Here is a 27,462-nt window from a genome sequence, read left to right as displayed (position 1 = left end):
GAGGAGGCCCCGGGGAAGACCCAGGACACACTGGAGGGACTATGTCTCTCGGCTGGCCTGGGAATGCCTTGGGATTCTCCCAGAAGAGCTAGAAGAAGTGGCTTGGGAGTGGGAAGTCTGGGCATCTCTGCTCAAGCTGCTGCCCCCGCGACCTGACCTCGGATAAGCGGAAGAGGATGGATTTATGGATAATTGTTCCCACCCACACTTAAGCCAGATTAACTCATGGTTGTCTTCCAGAATGTATATTATACGGCTGGCTCTGTGAGAGCAGGGAAGCCCTGAATTTTATTTCTTTGAATTGGTAAGAATCTGCTTGTTAAATATGCATACTAATTATGTAATGTGAATGCTGGTAAGATTCATCAAAGTGTGCAGAAGAATCACGTTTTCTTGATTGTGATGAATACATTTTAATTTTTTTTTCTGTGAAATTATTGTAGTAAAATGTATTTTATCGAGTATGTGTATGAATCAGCAAATAATTTAGTACATGTGTACATTTATTAATACTTTGATAAGAATGTCAGCACCATTAGCTAAGGGGAGAGCCCAGTCTGTCATTCAAGCCGAGTGGCATACAGTTTTGGTTTTGTGTGTTAACCCAGACAGTCCAGTGGAGTAATTGTGTTCTATCTTTGACAGTGCTGGTCCAGTGGGAGAATCTGCCATGTTCCCTTCTACTTCGTGACTGCCGGATTGCCTCGCCTCAGCCTGGGCTCAAGCCCACCAGTTTCTCATTCTCAAGGTGTGAATATCGACAGGCAACTCTTCACAGAGATGAGCACTTGAAGCTACTTGCACTTGTGGACCCCACTCATTTATATTTGGAAAAAGGACTATGCAAAGGGATGTGGGACTGATTTGGCTTCCAATTTAAAGAGCAGAGGAAAAAATAATCTTTTAATGTCCTAATGTGTTACAGTGGTGGAAATGATTTCCGGTGTTGAATTTTGTGTGTATGTATTTTTTGCTTTTTATTTCATATAGTAAAGCACTAACTTATAATTGTAAGAACCGGCCTTTCTCCATATTTAACCACAGTTCCTGCTGCTGGAGTTGAAGGCTTGTAATGCTAATCCCAGAGGGTAATGATTAGATAATAGTGTACTGTGCAGTGCTCTGTGTACAGTTTTGCTGACCTCTGTGGGCAGCGAGAGTCCGCCCTTTTATTTCTAGTACATTTTTGCTTTAGGCAGCATGCTTAGAAACTCAGAGCCAAAAAGAAAAGCCTCTAAAATAGTTTATTGAAATATGTTTTAAAATTACACTTAAAAATGGCTTTTTAATACAAATTATGATCTCCACCCTGAATGCCTCATTTTCCACAAAAGGAGGAGCAGCTGGAAAATGTGGTGCAAAAAGTAAACCTAGTGAAAATCTGTAAAATTTTAACATTCTTTCTTGCTACTTCATTTACCCCTGGCAAGTCAGTTGCTGCTCTGAGGCCAAATGAAAACAGCAAACGCTTCAGAAATGACAATGCAGGCATTAGCATGTTTTAAAGGAGCATCTAAATTAAAAATTACAAAGCTATCCCTGAAAGTTGTAGAGAAAAACTAAGCAGCTCCAAAAAGAGCATGAACATTCATGATACTAACTTTGGAGTGACTCTGACCTATATTTGTGGAAAAGGTCCAAGTTGGGATTGCAGCTGGCTGAGCCCACAGCATTTTGCACAAGCGGGGCACGGGGTTCAGTAGCAGAGGCCCTTTCTTAACTTGACGCTGAGCCTTTCTTGAGAACCAAGATTAGCTGAACTGTTTCTGCAAGTAGCCTGGGTAGAGAGCTTCACCAATCTGTTTTATAGACAAAACTGAAATGGAAAGGCAGGGCAGGGCTCCCTTCTAAACTACATCAAAGAGGGGGGATGGATTCTCGTTTACTCCTTGTGTAGTCTACATTAGAGAAGATTGGTCATCTAGAGAAGCAAAAAAATCTCAAATTTAGAATTTAAAGATTGGGCTTTTGTCTTATATGTAGGGATGGGACAGTTACTGGCTGTTACAATTAACAACCCACTCGTTATTACACTACGTTATATTTTAGTTATCTCTAGAAACTTTGTCAGCTGCTGTGTTTTTGAAACAAATGCTGTATTCCCTAAAAAGTGCATAATCAAGCACAAGTACCAAAACTGGGTATCTAGTGCTTGATGAAAGTGGTTCAGAGCACTTTCAGCCTTCGAAAATTAAGTATGGTCCTATTTTGATTTTATTTTTAAAAGTGTTGGAGAAATTGACTATCCTATCTACAGAACGTGCAGAAAGAAAGTTGCAGAAATGTGCAGTTTAACTTGCTAATTGATTTTCCAATATGAGGTGTTCGTGTTATGTGCTCTAATGAGTATTTCACTACGTACAGTATGTGGGGCTTGAAATTTGTCACAGGATTGTGGGTATCCCAAACAAAATAAACAATTCCTACAAATTCTGATTTTTAAAGCACAAATTTCCCAGACATTTGTTTGGTAAGTAATTTCTCTTAGCTGTTGCAAGAATATTCACCATCTTTTCAAAATTACTATTGTAGTAATTGTGTATACTGTGTTACTTATTTATTTTTTTTCATTATATACTTTTTTTTTTTTTACTTGCATACATAAGATGTCATCTCTGTGATACAGTTGCTGCTGACTGGGGCTTGGCACTACAGTGATCCCTCGCTATATCGCGCTTCGTCTTTCGCAGCTTCACTCCATCGCGGATTTTAAATGTAAGCCTATGTGAATATATATCGCGGATTTTTCACTGCTTCGCGGATGTCTGCGGTCTACAGTACGTGTGCTTCCTCAGTTGATTTGCCCATTTGAATTCAAACAAGGGATGCATTTGAATTCAAACAAGGGACGCTATTGGCGGATGGCTGAGAAGCTACCCAATCAGAGCACGCAGTTAAGTTCCTGTGTGCTGCTGATTGGCTCAGCAACGGAGTGCTGCATTAACCAGGAAGTCTCATCTCACTCATTCAGCATTAATGCACGTTACTGCTAATGCTTCAGGATTGCAGAAAAGGTAAAAGTTTTGGATATGCTGAAGGAAGGAAACAGCTACACCGCTGTAGGACACAATTACAGCATCAATGAGTCCACGATTCTTTTTATTTAAAAAGGAGGAAAAGCATATAAGATCTACGGCCGCAGTGTCTTTTAATCAGGGCGCAAAACGAGTTGCAAGGGGACGTGATAAGGCAGTAGTCTGGATGAAATCTGCTTTAGGGATTTGGATTGAAGAGTGATGGAAGAAGAACAACGACAGTGCTAAACAGTCGCCTGAAGAGGCTCCTTTAGAAGAGCTGTAACGCTATCCTTTGTTGTGCAGTAAAATTAAACTCATCATTATCGGACAAGTCGTCGTGTCATTGTTGGTGAGTAACCATAATTAATTATTTACGTACAGTACTTATTACATGTACATAGTTTAGTGTCGCTGTACACACATTTTACTGTATACAATTTTTCTTGCATTGTACGTATTTATTGCTGGTGGCCTGTCTGTTGTAATGGCTGTAACATATGTGATATCGGAGACGCTCGATATCTTTAAAATAATATTTAGGTTTTAGTGTATGTAAACTGTTTACACATACATAATTTCAACGAATCTTACCTAATATCTAAGAGAATACAAAGGGTTTATGCTGTATAACTGTGCGTGAAATGTTTATAATAGTGTGGGAGAGTTTGTAAGGGCTTAAAATATATAAAAATAACCATATAAACATATGGTTTCTACTTCGCGGATTTTCTTATTTCGCGGGTGGCTCTGGAACGCAACCCCAGCGATGGAGGAGGGATTACTGTACAGGATTTGTCAATCGGCTGTTCAGTGTCGAAGATGCAGGCAAGGAGTGCCCTTTGTTTAGACCATGCTTTAGAAGAAACTACTAAGCTTTGCTGAAGGCAATAAACAGGCTGAAGTATATTCTAGTGCTAAAATCAATACAAAAGTTCCAGAATGGAATTCATGAAAGCTATTTAGTTTATTTGTCTGTTTGTGGCATCTGACATTAAAACAACTAGTTTAACCCTTATAAATACCTCTGGTAGTGACGGCATTTTTCCAGCTCTTACAGGGTCATATATTGCATATTTGCCCAAATATGCTTTGTTTATTTCATCTGCAGAAATTTACTACCAGAAATATGCCAAAATAATTAAAAATGTATTTTATTATGATTTGCCTAAAATGTATAGTCGTTAGCAGTCCTGAATGCGTTACAGTGTCTGTTTTTTTCATACACATTTTAAGTGCTGTGTTTGAGCTCAAACAAAACATCTTTTTTTCTAGGATTTCTTTGTAGGGATTACCAGTTTAGAGAGAGAAGAGATAGGAAAAGAAATGCCATGCCATGATGCCTCTTAGCACAGCAAGCCCTTGAAAGAGCTCGTCTTGTTGACAGCAGACTACCATTCGGAAAGAGTCATGGTGCAGATTGACACTTCTTATGCCAACAGTTCATGAATCTTGTAGAGCTCAGATGAGAAGAGGGGGTTGAAAGTGAAGGGGCAGGCAGCTGCAGAGAGTGAAACGGCACAAGTCACATCACCTGAAACTGCTTCTTATAGAAGCAAAAGTGGACAAAAAACACTGAAGTTGCTACATACTGTGTGTTCAGTATCTCTAGACTTCAAAACAATTGATTGCTGTAGAGTGTGCCAGGAGCCACATTGCAATAATCACAAAAATGTAAAAGTGGTCTGGGATTATTGTGCTTAGAGGCAGACAACAATTGTGTAATTTATATACAGTACTGTGCAAAAGTTTTAGGCAGGTGTGAAAAAATGCTGTAAACAAAGAATGCTTTCAAAAATGGAAGTGTTAATCATTTATTTTCATCAATCAACAAAATGCAGTGAATGAACAAAAGAGAAATCTAAATCAAAGCAATATTTGGTGTGACCACCCCCTTTGCCTTCAAAACAGCATCAATTCTTCTAGGTACACTTGCACACAGTTTTTGAAGGAACTCGGCTGGTAGGTTGTTCCAAACATCTTGGAGAACTAACCACAGATCATCTGTGGATGTAGGCTTCCTCACATCCTTCTATCTCTTCATGTAATCCCAGACACACTCGATGATGATGATAATAATAATAATTCTTTGCATTTATATAGCGCTTTTCTCACTACTCAAAGCGCTCAGCAATTGCAGGTTAAGGGCCCAACAGAGCAGAGTCCCTTTTGGCATTTGGCATTTACAGGATTCGAACTGGCAACCTTCCGATTGCCAGTGCATATCCCTGGGCTCTGTGGGGGCCATACCATCACTTCCAGGACTTCTTGTTCTTCTTTACGCTGAAGATAGTTCTTAATGACTTTGGCTGTATGTTTGGGGTCGTTGTCCTGCTGCAGAATAAATTTGGGGCAAATCATACGCCTCCCTGATGGTATTACTTGATGGATAAGTATCTGCCTGTATTTCCCAGCATTGAGAACACCATTAATCCTGACCAAATCTCCAACTCCATTTGCAGAAATGCAGCCCCAAACGTTCAAGGAACCTCCACCATGCTTCACTGTTGCCTGCAGACACTCATTATTGTACCGCTCTCCAGCCCTTCGACGAACAAACTGCCTTCTGCTACAGCCAAATATTTCAAATTTTGACTCATCAGTCCAGAGCACCTGCTGCCATTTTTCTGCACCCCAGTTCCTATGTTTTCGTGCATACTTGAGTCGCTTGGCCTTGTTTCCACGTCGGAGGTATGGCTTTTTGGCTGCAACTTTTCCATGAAGACCACTTCTGGCCAGACTTCTCCGGACAGTAGATGGGTGTACCTGGGTCCCACTGGTTTCTGCCAGTTCTGAGCTGATGGCACTGCTGGACATCTTCCGATTTCGAAGGGTAATAAGTTTGATGTGTCTTTCATCTGCTGCACTAAGTTTCCTTGGCCGACCACTGCGTCTGCGATCCTCAACGTTGCCCGTTTCTTTGTGCTTCTTCAAAAGAGCTTGAACAGCACATCTTGAAACCCCAGTCTGCTTTGAAATCTTTATCTGGGAGAGACCTTGCTGATGCAGTAGAACTACCTTGTGTCTTGTTGCTGTGCTCAATCTTGCCATGACATGAAACTGTCTTCCACAATCTCACCTTGGTAGCAGAGTTTGGCTATTCCTCACCCAGTTTGAAGCCTCCTACACAGCTGTTTCTGTTTCAGTTAATGACTGTGTTTCAACCTACGTGTGACATTGATGATCATTAGCACCTGTTTGGTATCATTGGTTGATCAGACACCTGACTAGAATCCTACAAAATCCCTGACTTTGTGCAAGTGTACCTAGAAGAATTGATGCTGGTTTGAAGGCAAAAGGTAGTAACACCAAATATTGATTTGATTTAGATTTTTCTTTTGTTCGGTCACTTTGTTTATTGTTATCAATTTATAAAATGCAATCATTATTTATATTTCTGAAAGCATTCTTTGTTTACAGCATTTTTTCACACCTGCCTAAAACTTTTGCACAGTACTGTATATATATATATTAGTTTAAAAACAAAGTGTTCAGGGAAGAGGTTTCAATAAAAGTTGGTTAGTTATTTGTGGTTTGATTTATATATAAATATATGCTGGGTTTCTAAAGACCCTAGGTATGCAATAGTGTTTGTTAAAAGCCCAATCCATGTATGCAAGAGTTAAAGCATGTGAGACAGTTAGTTAATTTTTGTTTTTTAAATGACAACAGTTTATGATCTGTTTCAACATTTTTAACAATACTGCGATACCGAAAACCATGATCATTTTGGTCACTGTAATCATAATGTGAAATTTTGAGATTTTCCAATCCCAACTTCTATACCAGATTGATCAGGAGTGGCTGAACTTGTCTTTTCTGAACTAAGATTCATTGGAAGAGAGGCAGTCTTGCCCCTCTTCCAGTTTCAGCTTTACTCTTTAAAGACGAGGATGGTCAGATTGGTATTTGTCTTAATTAGATCCCGAGGCTGCCTCTCTACTAGACTTGACTGGCTTAAAAAGGCTCATTCTGTTTAAACTAGAGTAGACACAATAAGGTTGTCCCTTCCTCAAAAGATGCCTAAAGCATAAAGGTTGTCTTTCCACTTGTTTTTACCTGGCCGGGTTTGGGACATCTGAGTTTCAGTAAAATACTGAACTTTAGTGTTTTCAGCTTGTTTTTCTTTCTTCTGGAGTATACTAGATTTGGTTAGGGAGACTACTTAGACTGTAATATGGGGGCTCAGACTGCCTTTTCTTCTAGTAGGTGTCATCCTGTTTGTTCTAAACTGGGCTCGGCTTGAAAATCGTGAACTGTGTTTGAAAAGTCCATCCCCCCTCGCTCTCTAATTGTTGGTAGATTCAACATTTTATTTTCTGAAGGTAAGCCATTCTCTTGTCTAAACCATTAGTTTTCAGACTTCAGGTCAGTTTATTCTCTAAACAGGTTTGAACTATAGAGATATTATGTTGTAACCAGGCTGCCTGGCAGAGTTCAGTATGCATCTTTTTTAAGTTGGACTGGAGGATCTGGATGTGTTCCTTCAGTACTCCAGACCAGACTGGACTCTTAAAGATTGAGTAGAGAATTTAAGCTAGCTTCTTGGTGAAGGCCAAGTTGGGCTAGAGATGCTAATGCTGCCTACACTAGACTATATGAAGTCACTAACCCAGCCTTTGTTTTGTTGGACTAGTTTTGAGGAGCTGTCTCTTTTTTACACCACTTTGAAATGGAGAACCCCAGAGCCTGTCTCTTTTGACTAGGACCATACTGAAGAATTATAGCCTTTGTCTCATACAAAACTAGAAGGAGCAAGAGAAGCTAAATCAGTCTATCATCTACATACATCGGCACAGTAAGTAAGGGATGTGGGGCTGAGTGACTTTAAAAAGGGTCTGAGGTAGTAAGTGCAGGTAGCAAAAAGAAAAATGTATCTTAAGCCTTTTCTTTGAGCACTGGAGACCGTGGTCAGAGGGTCACAGTCTGCTCATTCTCTAAAGGTTCTCTTTCTGTCTCTCAAAATAAAAAAAAAAATCTACTATAAAATACTTCTTTTGTAACAGTCTCTGCAGCCACATTGGTAATTGTTACAAGTCTGTTTTTAGTGCTTAATAACTTCTTCATTCCTGCTGGCCCATATCACTTTATGCGTGAGCTTATCCTTTGCCTTTTTGACCCATCACACTTCACATGCCTGTGCTGAGTGTGTCCGTCTCCGAGCCTCCCTTCAGAGGTGTTGGCAAGCTCTTCAGGTATTCCAGATGCCGCCGTGCCTCTGCTTGGTTCTGTCGCACATAATACACCACATAGGCGATGACCATAGTGAACCAGATGAACATGGTAACCAGCATTGCGATGTCAGTTGTTTTACGCTGCAGACTGCAAAAATTCACACCTGCATCCAATAGTTTGACCAGGGGCTGGCCTGCGTGCTCACTGCTCTGTTCTGAACTCTCACAAACAATGCCATTCACAGTCTCTGGTTCCAGGTTAAGAGTCTCCATCAGTTCCTGAAGAGCACATGTGCAATGCCAGGGGTTGTGGAACAGCCTGGTTTTGGCTCTGGTGAGTCCAAAATCTTCCCGGTTGGCTTGCTGAAGACGATTGTCAGAGAGGTCAAGCAGTTTGAGTTCGTCACTTAGGTGACGGAAGGCTCCTGGTGCCAAGCTGTCAATCTGGTTGTGAGAAAGGTAAAGTTCTCGCAAGTGGGGCAGGTTCTGGAAGACTCCATCTGGGATGGAGCTGATTTCATTGCCTTCCAGATGCAGGGCCACCGTGTTGGGCGGTATGGCCATCGGGATCTGCCGTAAGCCAACTCTGGCACAGTGCACTGTTTTAGTCTCCCAGGCACAATGGCATCCTTCAGGGCACAAGAGGATGCCTTGTCCGCACAGTGAAAGCACAAGAAAAGCCCAGAAGAGCTTCCCTGACTGCAGTGGAGCACGCCAACAGCCGGCCATATTTTATACATAGCCGCCGCTGGCCACAAGGGTGAAAGCACCTTCCTGCTGCAACCTGATGAGGGGAAAAAAATAATAGTAGATTAATTGATTTTGAAATAACAGATATGAGAATAATTAATTTCCTGCATCTTCACCCCCTTCAAATACTTTTTTGTTAGTCTAATACTTTTGAATGTTGCATTTTAGCTGTAGTAGATAAACTACACTGGGTTTACAAAACACAGATTTGTCACTCTTGTGTTTACTGTAGAAAGTGCCACTTGTAAAGGACAAGGCCACATGTGAACTGTGCAAAATGCTGAACTGCTTGCGTTACTCTCTGTGGTACTGGAGGGCTTCAGCAGTGGTTGGCTTTCATTATGAAGTCTTAATTAAGCTGTACACCTTGTGGCCACTTTTTTAGGCATCCTCACGCAGTACTGAGTAGAGCCACCTTGTGACCTCAAAACATTACGAACTTGTTGTGCCATGCACACAGAAAAAGAGTGCAAGTGAGAGGCAGGGGAAACTCCTACAGTTGCAGTAAATTACTGAATGATGAATCTAACCCTGCCTGTGTATTCAATCTCAGCCCCATGATGCTTCATTAAACTGAGATCAGGGGACCACAGAGGTCACTGCATTAAGGTGAATTTGTTGTGATATTCTTTTGAACCATTACAGGACCCTTCTGCAAAAAATGGAGGCTGGTTAAACTGTTGGAATAGCGTTGATCTGTGCGTATCAAGGGACAAAATTTATGTCATAAAAAGACTTTGACGGTACCAGAACCATCATCTCTTCACATTACTTTCTAATATACTGTGTGTTTGGGAGTATGTATATGTGTGTATATACAGTGCATCACTTTTTACACCTTTTGTTATGTTACAGCCTTATTCCAAAATGGATTAAATTCATTTTTTTCCTCAGAATTCTACACACAACACCCCATAATGACAACGTGAAAAAAGTTTACTTAAGGTTTTTGCAAATTTGTTAAAAATAAAAAAACTGAGAAATCCCATGTACATAAGTATTCACAGCCTTTGCTCAATACTTTGTCGATGCACCTTTGGCAGCAATTACAGCCTCAAGTCTTTTTGAATATGATGCCACAAGCTTGGCACACCTATCCTTGGCCAGTTTGGCCCATTCCTCTTTGCAGCACCTCTCAAGCTCCATCAGGTTGGATGGGAAGCGTCGGTGCACAGCCATTTTAAGATCTCTCCAGAGATGATCAATCGGATTCAAGTCTGGGCTCTGGCTGGGCCACTCAAGGACATTCACAGAGTTGTCCTGAAGCCACTCCTTTGATATCTTGGCTGTGTGCTTAGGGTCGTTGTCCTGCTGAAAGATGAACCGTCGCCCCAGTCTGAGGTCAAGAGCGCTCTGGAGCAGGTTTTCATCCAGGATGTCTCTGTACATTGCTGCAGTCATCTTTCCCTTTATCCTGACTAGTCTCCCAGTCCCTGCCGCTGAAAAACATCCCCACAGCATGATGCTGCCACCACCATGCTTCACTGTAGGGATGGTATTGGCCTGGTGATGAGCGGTGCCTGGTTTCCTCCAAACGTGACGCCTGGCATTCACACCAAAGAGTTCAATCATCAGATTGAGAATTTTCTTTCTCATGGTCTGAGAGTCCTTCAGGTGCATTTTGGCAAACTCCAGGCGGCTGCCATGTGCCTTTTACTAAGGAGTGGCTTCCGTCTGGCCACTCTACCATACAGGCCTGATTGGTGGATTGCTGCAGAGATGGTTGTCCTTCTGGAAGGTTCTCCTCTCTCCTCAGGGGACCTCTGGAGCTCTGACAGAGTGACCATCGGCTTCTTGGTCACCTCTCTGACTAATGCCCTTCTCCCCTGATCGCTCAGTTTAGATGGCCGACCAGCTCTAGGAAGAGTCCTGGTGGTTTCGAACTTCTTCCACTTACAGATGATGGAGGCCACTGTGCTCATTGGGACCTTCAAAGCAGCAGAAATTTTTCTGTAACCTTCCCCAGATTTGTGCCTCGAGACAATCCTGTCTCAGAGGGCTACAGACAATTCCTTTGACTTCATGCTTGGTTTGTGCTCTGACATGAACTGTCAACTGTGGGACCTTATATAGACAGGTGTGTGCCTTTCCAAATCATGTCCAGTCAACTGAATTTACCACAGGTGGACTCCAATGAAGCTGCAGAAACATCTCAAGGATGATCAGGGGAAACAGGATGCACCTGAGCTCAATTTCGAGCTTCATGGCAAAGGCTGTGAATACTTATGTACATGTGCTATCTCAGTTTTTTTATTTTTGATAAATCTGCAAAAATCTCAAACTTTTTTCATGTTGTCATTATGGGGTGTTGTGTGTAGAATTATGAGGAAAAAAATGAATTTAATCCATTTTGGAATAAGGCTGTAACATAACAAAATGTGGAAAAAGTGATGCGCTGTGAATACTTTCCGGATGCACTGTATACAGTATGTATAATATGTTATGCTTGGGTCACAGATTTGCACAGAAACACTGGAGGTTATAGAGACAGGAACTTCATTCAAACACTGCAAACGAACATTTGTCTCTTTCAAAAGTTTAAACGTGCTCCTTGACAAGACAGAGATGACAGTTCCGTCTCACAATTAAAAGAATGCAAACATATCTTCCTCTTCAAAGGAGTCAGGAGCAGAGAATGTCAGAAAAAGAGAGCGAGAGAGAGAAAAGAAATCAATCAAAAAAATCAATAGGTGCTGTTCAGGCTTTTAAGTAGGCGAAGTACCGTGCAACAGAGCAGCCTCAAGTAAGCCCAGCAAGTAAGGGACCAATGTGAAGGTAGTCTTTCAGCGTTTTTTAGAGGAGCGTTTGTATCCTCTAGATATATAGATAGATACTTTATTAATCCCAAGGGGAAATTCACATACTCCAGCAGCAGCATATTGATAAAAAAACAATATTAAATTAAAGAGTGATAAAAATGCAGGTATAACAGAAATTAACTTAGTATAATGTTAAATGTATACCCCCCCCCCCCCCCCCCAACCGAAGTAGAATTGAAGAGTCGCATAGTGTGGGGGAGGAACGATCTCCTCAGTCTGTCAGTGGAGCAGGACAGTGACAGCAGTCTGTCTCTGAAGCTGCTCCTCTGTCTGGAGATGATCCTGTTCAGTGGATGCAGTGGATTCTCCATGATTGACAGGAGTCTGCTCAGTGCCCGTCGCTCTGCCACGGATGTCAAACTGTCCAGCTCCATGCCTACAATAGAGCCTGCCTTCCTCACCAGTTTCCTCTTCTTTATGCTGCCTCCCCAGCACACCACCACGTAGAAGAGGGCGCTTGCCACAACAGTCTGATAAAACATCTGCAGCATCTTTAGGGGTGTGATCAGCCCCCCCGTTCACAATATATATAATATATATATGCAAGAGAAGGTCTGTGATACGGTTTGCATATTTTCAGCTGGAGATCCACAAAGGGAGAAAAATTAATCACATATCATAAAGTACCTTTTATTTCTGAGCTTTCATCCCCTGCCAGGTGTCTTCATCAGAGGATAATGCTTAGACTTACAAGAATCAAAGGCAATATACAGCAAAAAAATTACGTTGGGAGGTGGTGGAGGTTGCAAAGTCAGTGTGATCGGGGGGATTGCGAGAACGCCATCAATGGACACTTGGACATAAATCCAGCATATGCAATCTTAAGAAGAACATATTCATAAACGGGGCTGTTCGGTCCCTGTACGATCGTTGCCAGAGCCTGGTCCGCATTGCTGGCAGTAAGTCGAACCCGTTTCCAGTGAGAGTTGGACTCCGCCAGGGCTGCCCTTTGTCACCGATTCTGTTCATAACTTTTATGGACAGAATTTCTAGGCGCAGCCAGGGCGTTTAGGGGGTCCGGTTTGGTGGGCTCAGGATTGGGTCACTGCTTTTTGCAGATGATGTTGTCCTGTCTGCTTCATCAGGCCGTGATCTTCAGCTCTCTCTGGATCGGTTCGCAGCCGAGTGTGAAGCGGTTGGGATGAGAATCAGCACCTCCAAATCCGAGACCATGGTCCTCAGCCGGAAAAGGGTAGAGTGCCCTCTCAGGGTTGGTAGCGAGATCCTGCCCCAAGTGGAGGAGTTCAAGTATCTCGGGGTCTTGTTCAGGAGTGAGGGAAGAATGGAGCGTGAGATCGACTGGCGGATTGGTGCGGCATCCGCAGTAATGCGGGCGCTGCATCGGTCTGTCGTGGTGAAAAAGGAGCTGAGCCGCAAGGCGAAGCTCTCAATTTACCAGTCGATCTATGTTCCTACCCTCACCTATGGTCATGAGCTATGGGTAGTGACCGAAAGAACGAGATCGCGAATACAAGCGGCTGAAATGAGTTTCCTCCGCAGGGTGTCTGGGCTTTCCCTTAAAGATAGGGTGAGAAGCTCAGTCATCCGGGAGGGGCTCAGAGTAGAGCCGCTGCTCCTCCGCATCGAGAGGAGTCAGATGAGGTGGCTCGGGCATCTGATCAGGATGCCTCCTGGACGCCTCCCTGGTGAGGTGTTCCGGGCACGTCTAACCGGGAGGAGGCCCCAGGGAAGACCCAGGACACATTGGAGGGACTATGTCTCTCGACTGGCCTGGGAACGCCTTGGGATTCTCCCGGAAGAGCTAGAAGAAGTGGCCGGGGAGAGGGAAGTCTGGGCATCTCTGCTCAAGCTGCTGTCCCCGCGACCTGACCTCGAATAAGCGGGAGACAATGGATGGATGGACTTTACACCCAGTACCCCCCCCCCTCCTGATCACTCTGACGACTTAGCCACCTCCCCCATACATAATTTTTTTGCTATATATTGCCTTTGATTCTTATAAGTCTAATCATTATCCTCTGATGAAGACCCCTGGCAGGGGTTGAAAGCTCAGGAATAAAAACTACTTTACAATACGTGATTCATTTTTCTCCCTTTGTGGATCTCCAGCTGCAAATATAATATATATATATATTCATAGCATTCATAGTCTGAATCACAATCTGATTGTATGGGTGATTACCTATCAGATAACGCTTGTGGTTGGTCTGCAAGTTGGCAAGCATCCACCATGGTGCCCTCTCAGTTGCGAGAAGCAGATCATAGAATGTTGCATAGTTTACGGTCAAATAATGTAAAGAGTACGTGACATGTGTTTCGCCCTTATTTGGGCTCATCAGGCGTACACACTAACTGCACCCCTCTCGGGGATCGAACCTCGAGCATCAGAGGTGAAGCGCCACGGCGTGCGGTTCGTTTATTTGACAGCCTGGAGATCGGGGTGATTACATTCATAGCATTTGTAGTCTGAATCACAATCTGATTGTATGGGTGGTTACCTACCAGGTAATGCTTGTGGTTGGTCTGCAAGTCGGCAAACATCCACCACGGTGCCCTCTCATACAATCAGATTGTGGTGCTGACGTCCGAGGTTCGATCCCTGAGAGGGGTGCAGTGAGTGTGTACGCCTGATGAGCCCAAATAAGGGCGAAACACATGTCACGTACTCTTTACATTATTTGACAGTAAACTATACAATATATTTATATAATCCTTATTCCTGGGCAAAAATTGCCAACTCCAGATGAGCCAAACTGATAGTCTTGCCCAAAAAGACTGAGTACTGTAATAAAATGAAAAGGGTCTTCAATTAAGTATCAGTTTAGGGGGTGTGCACACTAATACAGCAGGGTTTTTGTTTGATTTTGTTTTTTCCTATGGGTTTCCTCTGGGCGCTCTGGTTTCCTCCCACAGTCCAAAGACCGCAGGTTAGGCGCATTGACGATCCTAAATTGTCCCTAGTGTGTGTGTGTGCCCTGCGGTGGGCTGGTGCCCTGCCTGGGATTTGTTCCTGCCTTGTGCCCTGTGTTGGCTGGGATTGGCTCCAACAGACCCCTGTGACCCTCTGTTAGGATAGCGGGTTGGATAATGACTGACTGACTGACTTTTTCTGATTTGTTTTAACGTTCTTTGTATAGATTGCAGTTTAGGAATGAAGGTGGAATAAGTTCTGACAGGATTTCTCTTGGGTTCATTTTTATATCACACAAAACCTGCCATTTTGCCAGGGGTGTGTAGACTTTTTATATCCACTGTGTGTATGTATGCTTGTGGTATATGTATAAATATATACATATGTGTGTATATATATGATATGAGAGAGAGAGATACAACCACCTATTGTGTACAGAGCCATTCAAAAGTATTCAAACCCTTGATCAATTGTCTGTGATGAATAACAAATCTTTTGTCTTCTGAGATATTTTTATATAATGTACTGAAAGTACATTTCTGTATGTGACATCATGTTGGAAAAAAAAATCTTAAATAAATAAATCTGCTGTTTGCACAAGTCTTCATTATCTGTACTGTTGCAAACTCAGTTTGCCTAATGAGGATACAACTGCCATCTACTTGGCCTTGGCCTCCACTACTAAATAATTCATATAACTACCACATTTTCACAATTAAGTGAAGATTATTCAGGTTGTGAATATGATGGACAGCTGTAAAAATGAACACTAAGGAGTGCTCCAAATAACTAAGAGATAAAAATAACAGAAACATAAACTAGGAAATTGGCAGCAAACAATATCCATGTGTTTAGCCATCCCAGTGGGCGCTGTTCATTCAGCTATCGGGAAGTGACGTCAAACAGTGTACTTAAATGCGGTCTAGAAAAGGTCACCCCTCAAAACTGTCTGTACAAATAAGGAGACTTGTGAGAGAAGCCAGAAAGGCCGCTGATCACTTTGAAAGAGCTACAGAGTTAAGTGGCTGAGGCTGAAGGACAGGTACATCAGTCAAGCATATCAAGAGCTCTGTAGAACACTGGTCTGCATGGGATGGTGGAACAGATTGAATCATTGGCCAGAAAAAACCATAGGGAAGCATGTCTGGATTTTGCCAACAAGTCGTGTGACCCAGCTGCAATATGGAAGATGTTTTTATTGTAATTCGAGACCAAGATACAGTAGTTATATGGCCCACGTTCAAAGAAGTGTGGTGCAAATGTAATGTTGCTAACACCATAAACACCAGGCGCCTCATGTATAAACCGTGTGTATGCACAGAAATGTCACAAATGCTTGTCTCCACGCTCACTTCAAGATGCATAAAAACTAAACTTGGTGTAACGCTATACACATTTTCACGGCAGCCTCAGATCATGTGTACGCACGTTTCTGCTTGATTCTGTAAATGGCTGGCCCCCAGCGTCAAAGCCATGCTACTGATTCTGTGTTGTCTCCCTTTCTTTTTTTTTACATTCACATCCATGATGCAGGATTTATCTAATACATGAAATTAATTGTATATAGTTTACAAATTTAAAGCACTTGACTGTAATCATTCTGTAACAATAATGTTGCACGGATTGGCCAAACTAGTCCAACTACCATGGCTGCTTGAGCGTTGTTAGAAGATATCACAAAGGGAAGAATAAAAAGAGAGTACATATTCATAGATGATGATGATGACTGGCTTCTAAGTCGATTTAGATTTCCAAGAGCTCTTCTCTTGGCGCTGAGTGCTGAGCTGGCGCCTGCTTTACAAAGGCAGGCTTTTGAGAATTGTGCTCTATCTGCTCCTTTACAAGTTCTGTCCACGGTTGAGTTTATAACCACAGGAGCTTTTCAACGTGAAATTGCTGGCCAATCGGAATTTCTCAGTTTTCACAGACTCGCGCCATGCCAGATGTACAGTGCATCCGGAAAGTATTCACAGCGCATCACTTTTTCCACATTTTGTTATGTTACAGCCTTATTCCAAAATAGATTAAATTCATTTTTTTCCTCAGAATTCTACACACAACACCCCATAATGACAACGTGAAAAAAGTTTACTTGAGGTTTTTGCAAATTTATTAAAAATAAAAAAACTGAGAAATCCCATGTACATAAGTATTCACAGCCTTTGCTCAATACTTTGTCGATGCACCTTTGGCAGCAATTCCAGCCTCAAGTCTTTTTGAATATGATGCCACAAGCTTGGCACACCTATCCTTGGCCAGTTTCGCCCATTCCTCTTTGCAGCACCTCTCAAGCTCCATCAGGTTGGATGGGAAGCGTCGGTGCACAGCCATTTTAAGATCTCTCCAGAGATGTTCAATCGGATTCAAGTCTGGGCTCTGGCTGGGCCACTCAAGGACATTCACAGAGTTGTCCTGAAGCCACTCCTTTGATATCTTGGCTGTGTGCTTAGGGTCGTTGTCCTGCTGAAAGATGATCCGTCGCCCCAGTCTGAGGTCAAGACTGCTCTGGAGCAGGTTTTCATCCAGGATGTCTCTGTACATTGCTGCAGTCATCTTTCCCTTTATCCTGACTAGTCTCCCAATCCCTGCCACTGAAAAACATCCCCACAGCATGATGCTGCCACCACTATGCTTCACTGTAGGGATGATATTGTCCTGGTGATGAGCAGTGCCTGGTTTCCTCCAAACGTGACGCCAGGCATTCACACCAAAGAGTTCAATCTTTGTCTCATCAGACCAGAGAATTTTCTTTCTCATGGTCTGAGAGTCCTTCAGGTGCCTTTTGGCAAACTCCAGGCGGGCTGCCATGTGCCTTTTATTAAGGAGTGGCTTCCGTCTGGCCACTATACCATACAGGCCTGATTGGTGGATTGCTGCAGAGATGGTGGTCCTTCTGGAAGGTTCTCCTCTCCACAGAGGACCTCTAGATCTCTGACAGAGTGACCATTGGGTTCTTGGTCACCTCCCTGACTAAGGCCCTTCTCCCCCGATCACTCAGTTTAGATGGCCGGCCAGCTCTAGGAAGAGTCCTGGTGGTTTCGAACTTCTTCCACTTACGGATGATGGAGGCCAGTGTGCTCATTGGGACCTTCAAAGCAGCAGACATTTTTTTGTAACCTTCCCCAGATTTGTGCCTCGAGACAATCCTGTCTTGGAGGTCTACAGACAATTCCTTTGCCTTCATGCTTGGTTTGTGCTCTGACATGAACTGTCAACTGTGGGACGTTATATAGACAGGTGTGTGCCTTTCCAAATCATGTCCAATCAACTGAATTTACCACAGGTGGACTCCAATTAAGCTGCAGAAACATCTCAAGGATGATCAGGGGAAACAGGATGCACATGAGCTCAATTTTGAGCTTCATGGCAAAGGCTGTGAATACTTATGTACATGTGCTTTCTCAATTTTTTTATTTTTAATAAATTTGCAAAAATCTCAAATGTTTTTCACGTTGTCATTATGGGGTGTTGTGTGTAGAATTCTGAGGGAAAAAAATGAATTTAATCCATTTTGGAATAAGGCTGTAACATAATAAAATGTGGAAAAAGTGATTCGCTGTGAATACTTTCCGGATGCACTGTATAGAATGGTATTGTCATCCATATCCATATATAATATATACTAGGGGGCTTCGCCCCCTGCTCTCTTCGCTCGCCAGCCCCCATTTTTGTTTTTCTGGATACACACTTTTAAGATTTTTTTTTTCTTTGAATTGTTGCTATTTCATTAGTTTCACTTTTATTTCAGAACTTCTGTAAAAACAATATTTGGAATCTTTCGAGACCCAACGTGCTGAATCTTTTTAATGAGTTCAGTGACACATGTGTTTAATGACTTTGTACCACAATTCAGGATAGGTTTCTCTGTTTGGAATTTCAGCACAGACAATACGATCTACAGTACATCATCAGCAGTTAATAACTTTTTTTGCAAAGTAACCAATAAATGCATGTGAGGTAAACTACGTTTTTGAAATTCTCTTGCCTTTAACTTCAAAGTCTTACAATATTTACATACTTCTGAAATATCACCTATGTTCATATATTTGATCTCTATTCGCCTTTTCGTTATTTCTCAGAGTAATAATTTCTCTTTCTTTGCACTAATGCGAAGTTTACTTTCTTTTTTTTTGACACTGTAGTTTTTTTCTGCTTTCATATTCTGTATCTTGCTCTGCATGTGTTTCGCGCTTATGTTTTTTTTTTTGAGTCTTTTGAATTCCAGTTTTCATTATCTCTAACCTGCTCTGCATGTGTTTGGACCCCTTGTTTTTTAACCTTTTTTTGACGTTTTACTTTGTTTTCTACTCTGTCTTTTATTTCTGACCTCCCTTTATCCTGCTTTTTTTAATGACACCTGGTCCGTGGTGATTATTTTCCCTTTTTCAAGTAATAATTTCTGTTTGTTTGTGCTCCTTTGATCTTTTTTTTTTTATACTTTCTAATTTTCCTACTTTCATATTCTTTAACTTTCTCCACATGTGTATCGCGCCAACTATTTTTTTTTTTGAGCCTTTCAAATTCTACTGCTTTCATAATCTCTAATCTGCTCTGCATGTGTATAGCGCCAACATCCGGATTGGACGTGCTTTTTTTAATTCCACTTGTTCCGGGCTGATAATTACTTATCATTACTTTCATAATCTCTAATCTGCTCTGCGTGTGTATAGCGCAAACGTCCCGATTGGATATGCTTTTTTTTTTTTTTTTTAATTCCACTTGTTCCGGGCTGATAATTACTTTCCTTATTTTCTGAATTTGCACCTAGATTATTCTTTTTCTTTTTGTCTCTCCAACGCTTTTGAGTCCCTTTTCTCCGTACTGCTTTCTTCTTCGCTTTGTCGTCTACGTTTCATTTATAACGTATTGTCCTTATACGCTTTATATGCGCTTTGAGCCCTGGATCTGTGTGTGTTCAAAGCCAAAGCACTCATTTATTTGGTAAGTAGGGCGTGTCTTGCAAGAATCTCATGTTCTAAGTCATCGCGAGATGGTCCTGGGTCAATCACTTGGCACAAAGTCTCATGTTTAAGGTCCCCGCGAGATGCTCGGTGGCCAATCTCTCTAGTCTCACGGGTCTTCTAAGTGTCTTCTGTGATCTTAATGTGAAGAACACGTATCATAGCCGTAACTGTTTCTCTACAGGATTTTTTTTTATAATAGAGATATATACACACACACACACACAATTTTCTTACACTGTGGTTGAACTTGGAAACATTACAGCGCAATTCACAGTAACATCTGGTTTTCCAAATGTAATCCGAGCCAGTGACTGTCAGTGACATTCAGTTGTAACCTTCATTTACATAATCTTAGTGAGTTGGAAGCAGTTGGCGGCACACTGCTGTGACCATCAGTCATCTAGTGTGACATCCCCATAGACTAATTCCAGCTAGTCCTTGACTCACCCAACAACATCAAACAGATTTAATTTTGTTTTAGTTGTGTGGGTGGGCTCTGTGTGCAGACAACCACTGAATGCTGTTCCAGTAGTACAATGCATAGAATGCAGCGATGATGAATAAGGAGCATTGGAGTTTTAGACCTCACAAACAGTAGAGAAGCTCATCTATCTGATATTTTGTGCTTTATGTATCATGAAATAATGGGGTAGGAAAAAAGAAAAAAACTTGCCATTATTTTTACCCTTCGTACAGCACCAACTCTATGTGTGCTGTCTGATAGAGCTGGTGCTTTATGAAGGGGTGATATGTACAGCGAGTTTGGCCATATTCTCCACCCTTTCTTTCTTTTTGCCAATCTGTCATTGTACATAACACATGAGACAGACTGATGAACTTCTCTTCTGTTTGTGAAGTCCAAAACACCTGCGTTCCTTATTCCTTGCCTACATTCTAGGCACTGTATTTCCAGATGAACATTCATAGTTTTTCAGCTATATGACTAAAACAATATAAAACCTGCTTGATTTTGTCTGTGTGAGCTGTGGGACTAGTTGGAGAGAGTTGTTTGGGTATGTTGCATTACGCGAATGGACTTCATGGGAGTGAGCTCCAAACTCACTAATATTAATGTAGATAATGGCTACAACTTAAAATCACTGGAAAACTCGTCAAATTTGACAGTGGTCTCAAGCAAGTCCGGTGAAGAATAGCATGCTAGCTACAATTCTGGTGGGTCAGCGTTGGGAAGCATCGTGCAGTGCTAAAGGTGTATCACTTGACAACAAAAAAGCGGTTTCTGAAATCACTTCAAATTTTTTTTTTGTCTGCCATCTCCTAACTCTCACCAGTATGAGAAACCCCAAGACACATGGTATACCGTTTGACTGATCTTGATATCTAGTTTGCAAGACGTCCCTCCCTTCCACTTTTGGCCCTCTAGACCCGAAAAAAACCCCTAATTTTAGCCAATTTTTGGATCCTATTTTGCATGGAAAATTACACCCTTATGATAAACACTAAACCGATAAGGTACCTTCAGTAAAAATAATCCAAAGGATTTAAAAGTTGTGCAGGCCACATCAACCAACCCTAAGGGTTTATCTGCTAATGGAGTATGAGAGGTCAATGTTACTCCTTTTCACGAAACTACAAAAAAATGTGGATCAGTAATATAGGCTTATGGAGTGTTGTTTTGTGCTATTTCGAGGTTGCTGATCATTTTATTCTTTACTGGTTGTCATAGCCCTCTAAAAGCTTCTTCCAGAAGGTTAAAAGTGACAAATTCCAAATATAAATTATGCAGGGTATCGGTTTAGACCAGTATTTCAAGGTTAGTGAATATGAATGTTGTTTTTAAATTTTTCTCTTACAACCTAGAGATCATTTAGACTTTTACATTTAAAGTGAAACACATTTTAAAATTTCTAATATTTGATGCAACTGTTTGTTTATTATGTACTTCTTCTACTTCATAAAAGTAAAATTACATTTCTTATGAACAGCCGAATTATGGCAGTTTATGCTAATTCGTTTTTTTATTTAAAAAAAATCTAACACAATTGACTGAAGTGAAAGGTCAGCGTTATGTCTCAACCCATATAATTCGTGTACCGTTGTTTTCGCCGACTTGTCCGGCTCGGGGCTCCGACTTCGTAAGGCGTTCACGGAAACTCAGATTTTCCTGACTGTCCAATAGAAACGCAGCATACGTGTTCTAATTTCGCCGCCCTCTCGCTCTCTCTGTAAAAAAAGCCCGCCATAACTACGCGCCCATTCTGAACCAATCATACACACGCACAGGGGGCTGGGCGGCACGGCGCCGTGCCAATATGACAGACCAACGTGCTCCAGTGAAAGCACAAATACAGTCGTGCTTTTCTCCTGTATGAAACAAACACCATAAGCTAAAAAGAAAAACTAGAAATGTTAAAAGAGAAGTATGGGAAAGTTAAAAGGGACGAAGGCAGATAAGAAGAAACAGCGGAGTTGGACTTCGTGGACACGCTGAAGTCTATTAAGCAGGTTTGGCAATGTTACTTTTGCCGTATTATGAAATTAATTGTAATTGAAAAATTATTCAATAAAAATATCGGTGCCATGTAGGAAATGCCACGACTTTATATATTAGATTGTGCAGTCAACGGTAGAATAATGTAAATGAATAAACGTCTATTAACCTGCAATTGCTTCGTACTGGGTACAACGTTAATCTGCATCCAGCCCTACAAGCAGGTTCGCCAACCTACTGGGAAAACATGGGGGTTGTTAGCAGGATTGACACCCAGCCACCGTTTAAAAAAAACAAAAAAAAAAACACTCGTACTATCCCAGTGCGGTGCTGGGGTTTCACTCGCTGCACTCGGGTCCCAATCCACGTGGTGTGGCGAGTGCAGCAGCGCGTTATGAGCGCATGCTCCTAAACTCTCCCTGTCTTGCTCTAATTAGTTGAGCATTATACGTTCAGAATTTCCAGTTTGCCTGGAAACGCCGAGAAGCGGCTGTGCGGAGCTTTGGGCGCTTCGCCAAACGTGCCGCTCCGATTCGAATCACCTCTTGAGTGGCAGGTGTGGGCTCAAATTTATGCAAATATTAAAATGAATTGAATTTTCATTCATTTGCCGGGCAATTTGTGTGTTAATTAACTGGAGTGCAGGAGCGTGATGGTAATTTTGCAGCCACCTGCTACTTGCACGTTGCCGTTTCCTTGTGGTGACCTCAATCCATCACTTTAAATAAACGGATGTTTATTTTCGTGTTTCATTCACTTTACTTATTTAAAAACGCGCATGCATTTCCGTGTTGGCACTTAATATCCTTTTTCTCACATGTTTTGATTTTGGCAGGGCTCAAGTGGAGAATGTTATGAGAAGACTGAACGACACAGGTCATCTGTCGGTTTTATGTGTTAATGAAAATATTTATGAATACCCGCTGGAACAGTGAATGGAGATTTGACATTTCACATTGAGACCATTTTTTAACTTTTATGAGCCATGTTAATGCAGCTCACTGCTCTTTTTTTGTATTTTTATTAAAAGGTGGACTCTGTCATAGTGTGTTGTACAGGAAAACAAGGGTTCAGCTTTTCAGCCATAGGATATAGCGCCTCAAAGCAGTGAAGACCATCTCAAGACACTGTACAGATACATCAAGCTAAGTATTAATGTATGTATTGTTATTGCAGTGGAAGCACAAGCAAGTGTAGAGACTCACCAAGAGTCCCAAGGTGATGCATTATAATTCCTATGTAGCAGCTTTCTATACTGAAGACCATTCTAAGGCACTATACAAGGACAGAATTAGGGGATATTTGTTAGTGTACACACATAGTGTATGCAGTGGATTCAGAAAGAATTTAGACCCTTTCACTTTCTGCACACTGTGTGTTGCAGATTTAATTTTAAATGGATAAATTATCCATCAGTATACTCAAACTATAATTACAAAGTGAAAATGTATTTTCAGAATGGTTTCCAGATTTATCACAAATCAAAAACTAAAATCTCTCATTCATAGATGTGTTTAGGCCCTTGGCTGTGACACTCCAAATTGTGCTCAGGTGCATCCTGTTTACTTTAATTCTCCTTAAGATGTGTGTGAAACTTGACTGTAGTCCACCTGTGTCCAACTGAATTAATTGGACTCCGTTTAGAATATGTGAGGTCCACAATTCACACTTCATGTCAGGACAAAAACCAAGAAACATGAAGTCTATGGAACTCTTCATAGACCTTAGACTGTGGTGAGGCAATTTTCAAAACAAAGTTATGTAACCATTTCTAAAGTTTTGGGTGTTCCTAGAAGCACAGTGGCCTCAAGAAATGTGAAATGGAAGAAGTTTGTGACCCCCAGAACACAACCTGGAGTTGGCCATCTAGGCAAACTGAGTAACCAGGCAAGAAGGAGTTTGGTCAGTGAAGTGACCAAGAACCCATTGATCATTCTAACAGAGTTTTTAGAAGTTCTGTGCTAAGAATATTTTGGAAGGACAAGCATATAATCGGCACTCCAACAATCAAGAGTTTATGGTAGAGTAGATAGACAGAAGCCAGTCTTGAGTAAAAGGCATAGGACAGTTTAAAGGACACTGAAAGCACAAGGAAAAAGATTCAGTGGTCTGATGAGACAAAAAACAAACTCTTTGGGCAGAACTCAAAGCACGCTGTCCGGCGAAAACCAGTCACTGCTCATCACCTGCCTGATACCATCCCTAAGGTGAACTGTGGTGGTGGCAGCACCATACTATGTGGATGCAGGGACAGGGAGACTGGTGTAGAACTGGAGGAAGGATGAATGCAGCTAAATAAAGATAAGTCCTTTAAGTAAACCTGCTACACAGTGTACGCCACCTCAGACTGGGGCGATGGGTTACCTTTCATCACAACAATGACGATACTGGAGGGTCTCTGGGACAAGACTCTGACTGACCTTGACTGGCCCAGACACAAACCCCATAGAACATGAGTGGAGAGACCTGAAGATGGCACTTCACAGATGCTTTCCTTCCAATTTACCTTGACAGGATCTGCCAGGAAGAATGGAATAAGGTACCTAAATCCAGGTGTTCAGAGCTTGTAGAGACTTACCAAGAAGACTCAGAGCTGGATTTGCTGTCAAATGGGCTTGACACAGTACTGAATTTTTTTGTCTGAATACTTTTATGAATGAGAGATTTCAATTTATTATTTTTAATATTTTCCAAACCTTTCTGTAGGTTTTTACTTGATGTTATTATGGATTATTAAGTGTGGTAAAAATGTATCAATTTAAAATTCCATCCACAACACATTAAAGTGTACAAAAGGTGAAAAGATCTGAATACTTTCTGAATCCACTTCGAGCACAACCCTTGAATTGCTGGGTATGTCACATTTAGCAACTACGTGCTACCCTTCCAGCATAATTATGCCCAAACCTTTTTCTGAATGTCCTCTAGAAGTATGATGCATAGAATGTAGGAATGGAATAAGGAACACAGATGTTTTGGACCTCACAAATAGAAGGGAACCTAATCTATCAGATGTCTTAGGGTTTATATACCTCAAAAGAATGGAAAGAAGGACCAAAACTGCAGATGAACTTGCTGTACCTGTAAACCCACCATTCAGCACCAGCTCCATCAGGCAGCATGCTCTTGTCTGGCAGAAGAAGGGGCAGCCTTAGATGCTAAGCGTGTCTTGAACGGCGATTTTCAGGTATTTAAAGTGCATAGTCCAGAGATGAGATCAGCAACTATGATCTGCAAATCTGACACAACCTACAACTTGAAGACACATAATGTGACATTGATTTAATGTTATATAAATGAAGTCTGTCACTGAATATCACTGGAAAAATTGTGTAATGTGGCATGGCCTGTACATAGTGCCTTTTGTATCTATGGTTGTGCAGTGTCTTTTATATCGGTCTTGTATGGTACCGTTCAGATTTGTTTTTTTTAGCATGTACTGCCATATCTATCTATCTTTTACAGTGCTTATTCATCATAACACCTTTTTTAATTGTCTTGCATAACAAATTTCATATCTAATAATGAACATTATCCTGCTTCAAGCATAACAGAGCATAGTTGGAGCTCTGACAGGTTCAAAGGCTCACCCATTGCTAGGCACAGATTCAGCAGAGGAGGCTGAACAGACATCCTTGAGCTGTCTAACACCCTTAACTGCGATATTTATGAGGCCTAACAAACTTCATTTTACAGGGTGAGCCAAAAAAAGTATCACATTTCAAAGGTTTATTCTACAAAAATGCTACAAGATAAAATACATTTCATTACGACACAAGAAAGGCTATACAAAATAGATTTTTTTCACTGTGTTTTAAAAACGATGAGATGATTTCTGAACGCTTTAATGACTTGTTCAGTCATTTCAAGGGGAATAATGGCTTCAAGGTTTTGAGGTTGGTGTGTGAATACCTTCGACTTGAGAGGGCCCCTCAAGAAGAAGTCACTTGGAGTGAGATCAGACGAACTTGAAGGACACCCGACATCGCTCCACAGGAGGATCGGCTTCCCCAGAAACATCTCCCTCAAAACTTGCATGGATCTCCACGCCATATGAGCTATTGCTCCATCATTGTGAAACCAGGCATCCACCACCAGTTGGAGCTGCAAAAAGTTCTGTGTCATTTCAGGGTAACGTTATGAAGTGACGGTGACTGTAACCCCCCCCCCCCCCCCCCCCCCCAATAAAAAAGTTAGGACCTAAAATGCCAAATTCTGCAATGGCACACCAAACTGTAACACGCTCACTGTTCAGGGGTCTCTGATGAAGTTCATGAGGGTTGGTTTCAGCCCAGTAGTGAAAGTTTTCCTTATTTACTCAACCATTCAAATGGAAATGTGCCTCGTCGCTGACGTCACATGACGATGGCATCTCGATGAGTGGTTTGCAGAATGTTCGCACACACAACTCTATGGCTCCCTCAGTCTCTCTCAGTGAAATCCTGCACTACCATCATTTTGTATGGATAGAAATTAAGGTCCTCATGCAAAATCAAAGACGTGTTGCAAATGCCTAAGGCAGAAGTGTGCTGAACATCTTGGAGACTGTATAATTGATGCTCTTACAGCTTGGATGTTTTCAGCCGTTCGTACACTCCGCGGATGGCCTGGAGATTTTCTGTTCAATGTTACACCTGTCTGTCTAAATTTAGCCACACACTAAAGAATTGTTTTCCGATGTGGGACGTCGCCATTAGGGGGAATGCTGAAGTGTGGTTGGAAGGCGCATTGCATAGTGATATTGATTTGTTGTTTTTTAAGAATGCTTCGACAGCGAAAGCACGGTGCGCACCGGACCAAGGCATGTTGCAGACTGAAAACTTCAAGAAGATCAGCCTATCAAAGGACCCCCACCCAAACAACCCACTTGGCTGCCTCTACCTGGCACAATGACCTTGACAAATGTGGTACTTCATTTTGGCACACCCTGTATATTGGAGCTCTTTTTATAATAGTAAAATCCATCTCAATGTGGTTTACAAACACAATGTACACACAGCATGAGTGTTAACATCTCGTGGTGGGTCACAGAGTGAGTCCGCCAGCAGAGTGGACAGAGCCTGTGATCATAATTACTATTGTGCTTTTCCATGTGACTATTATCTCCGCTCTTTACAGGTGTAGTTCACCAATTTAACTCATGCTTTACCTTGAAAAGATTTCTTGTTCATTCTGATTTATTTGTTTGTCAAAGTGCTTTCGATGTAGTATTTTTTGAATGTTTTAACTTGTGACATTACATAGCATTCACAAAACTGCTTAAACCAGTTGAGAGAGATGGAGCAGCACTGGACAGAGTGTTGATTCATTGCAGGGTTTACTTGCATACACCATGACAAAGGGCCAACTCAGCAGTGACAGGTAACCTCTTCCTTGCTTACTAATATTTTCTCTTGTATGTGTGTGTATGGTATATG

General features: G+C 41.7%; 2 protein-coding genes across 5 annotated transcripts in view; one reads left to right on the top strand and one right to left on the bottom strand.

The window, feature by feature from the left end:
* aaas (achalasia, adrenocortical insufficiency, alacrimia) overlaps window positions 1–2,501 on the top strand; it is a 137,036-nt gene extending 134,535 nt beyond the window's left edge. For all 3 annotated transcript variants that reach the window (XM_051924357.1, XM_028798517.2, XM_028798516.2), the window contains exon 17: window positions 646–2,501. In XM_051924357.1, the coding sequence (XP_051780317.1) occupies window positions 646–792 (147 nt within the window). In that variant the 3' untranslated portion in view covers window positions 793–2,501. The remainder of the gene's footprint in view (window positions 1–645) is intronic.
* A 5,475-nt stretch (window positions 2,502–7,976) lies between these two features.
* Window positions 7,977–27,462, bottom strand: part of LOC114649088 (leucine-rich repeat-containing protein 3-like) — a 49,053-nt gene continuing 29,567 nt past the window's right edge. For both annotated transcript variants that reach the window (XM_028798518.2, XM_051924373.1), the window contains exon 3: window positions 7,977–8,972. In XM_028798518.2, coding sequence (XP_028654351.1) covers window positions 8,144–8,917 — 774 coding nt within the window. In that variant the 5' untranslated portion in view covers window positions 8,918–8,972 and the 3' untranslated portion in view covers window positions 7,977–8,143. The remainder of the gene's footprint in view (window positions 8,973–27,462) is intronic.

This window comes from Erpetoichthys calabaricus, chromosome 3, assembly GCF_900747795.2.
Source record: "Erpetoichthys calabaricus chromosome 3, fErpCal1.3, whole genome shotgun sequence".
In the NCBI taxonomy this organism is placed as follows: domain Eukaryota; kingdom Metazoa; phylum Chordata; class Cladistia; order Polypteriformes; family Polypteridae; genus Erpetoichthys; species Erpetoichthys calabaricus.
The sequence above is the reverse complement of the archived record's forward strand: the minus strand, read 5'-3'. Positions and strand labels throughout refer to the sequence as shown.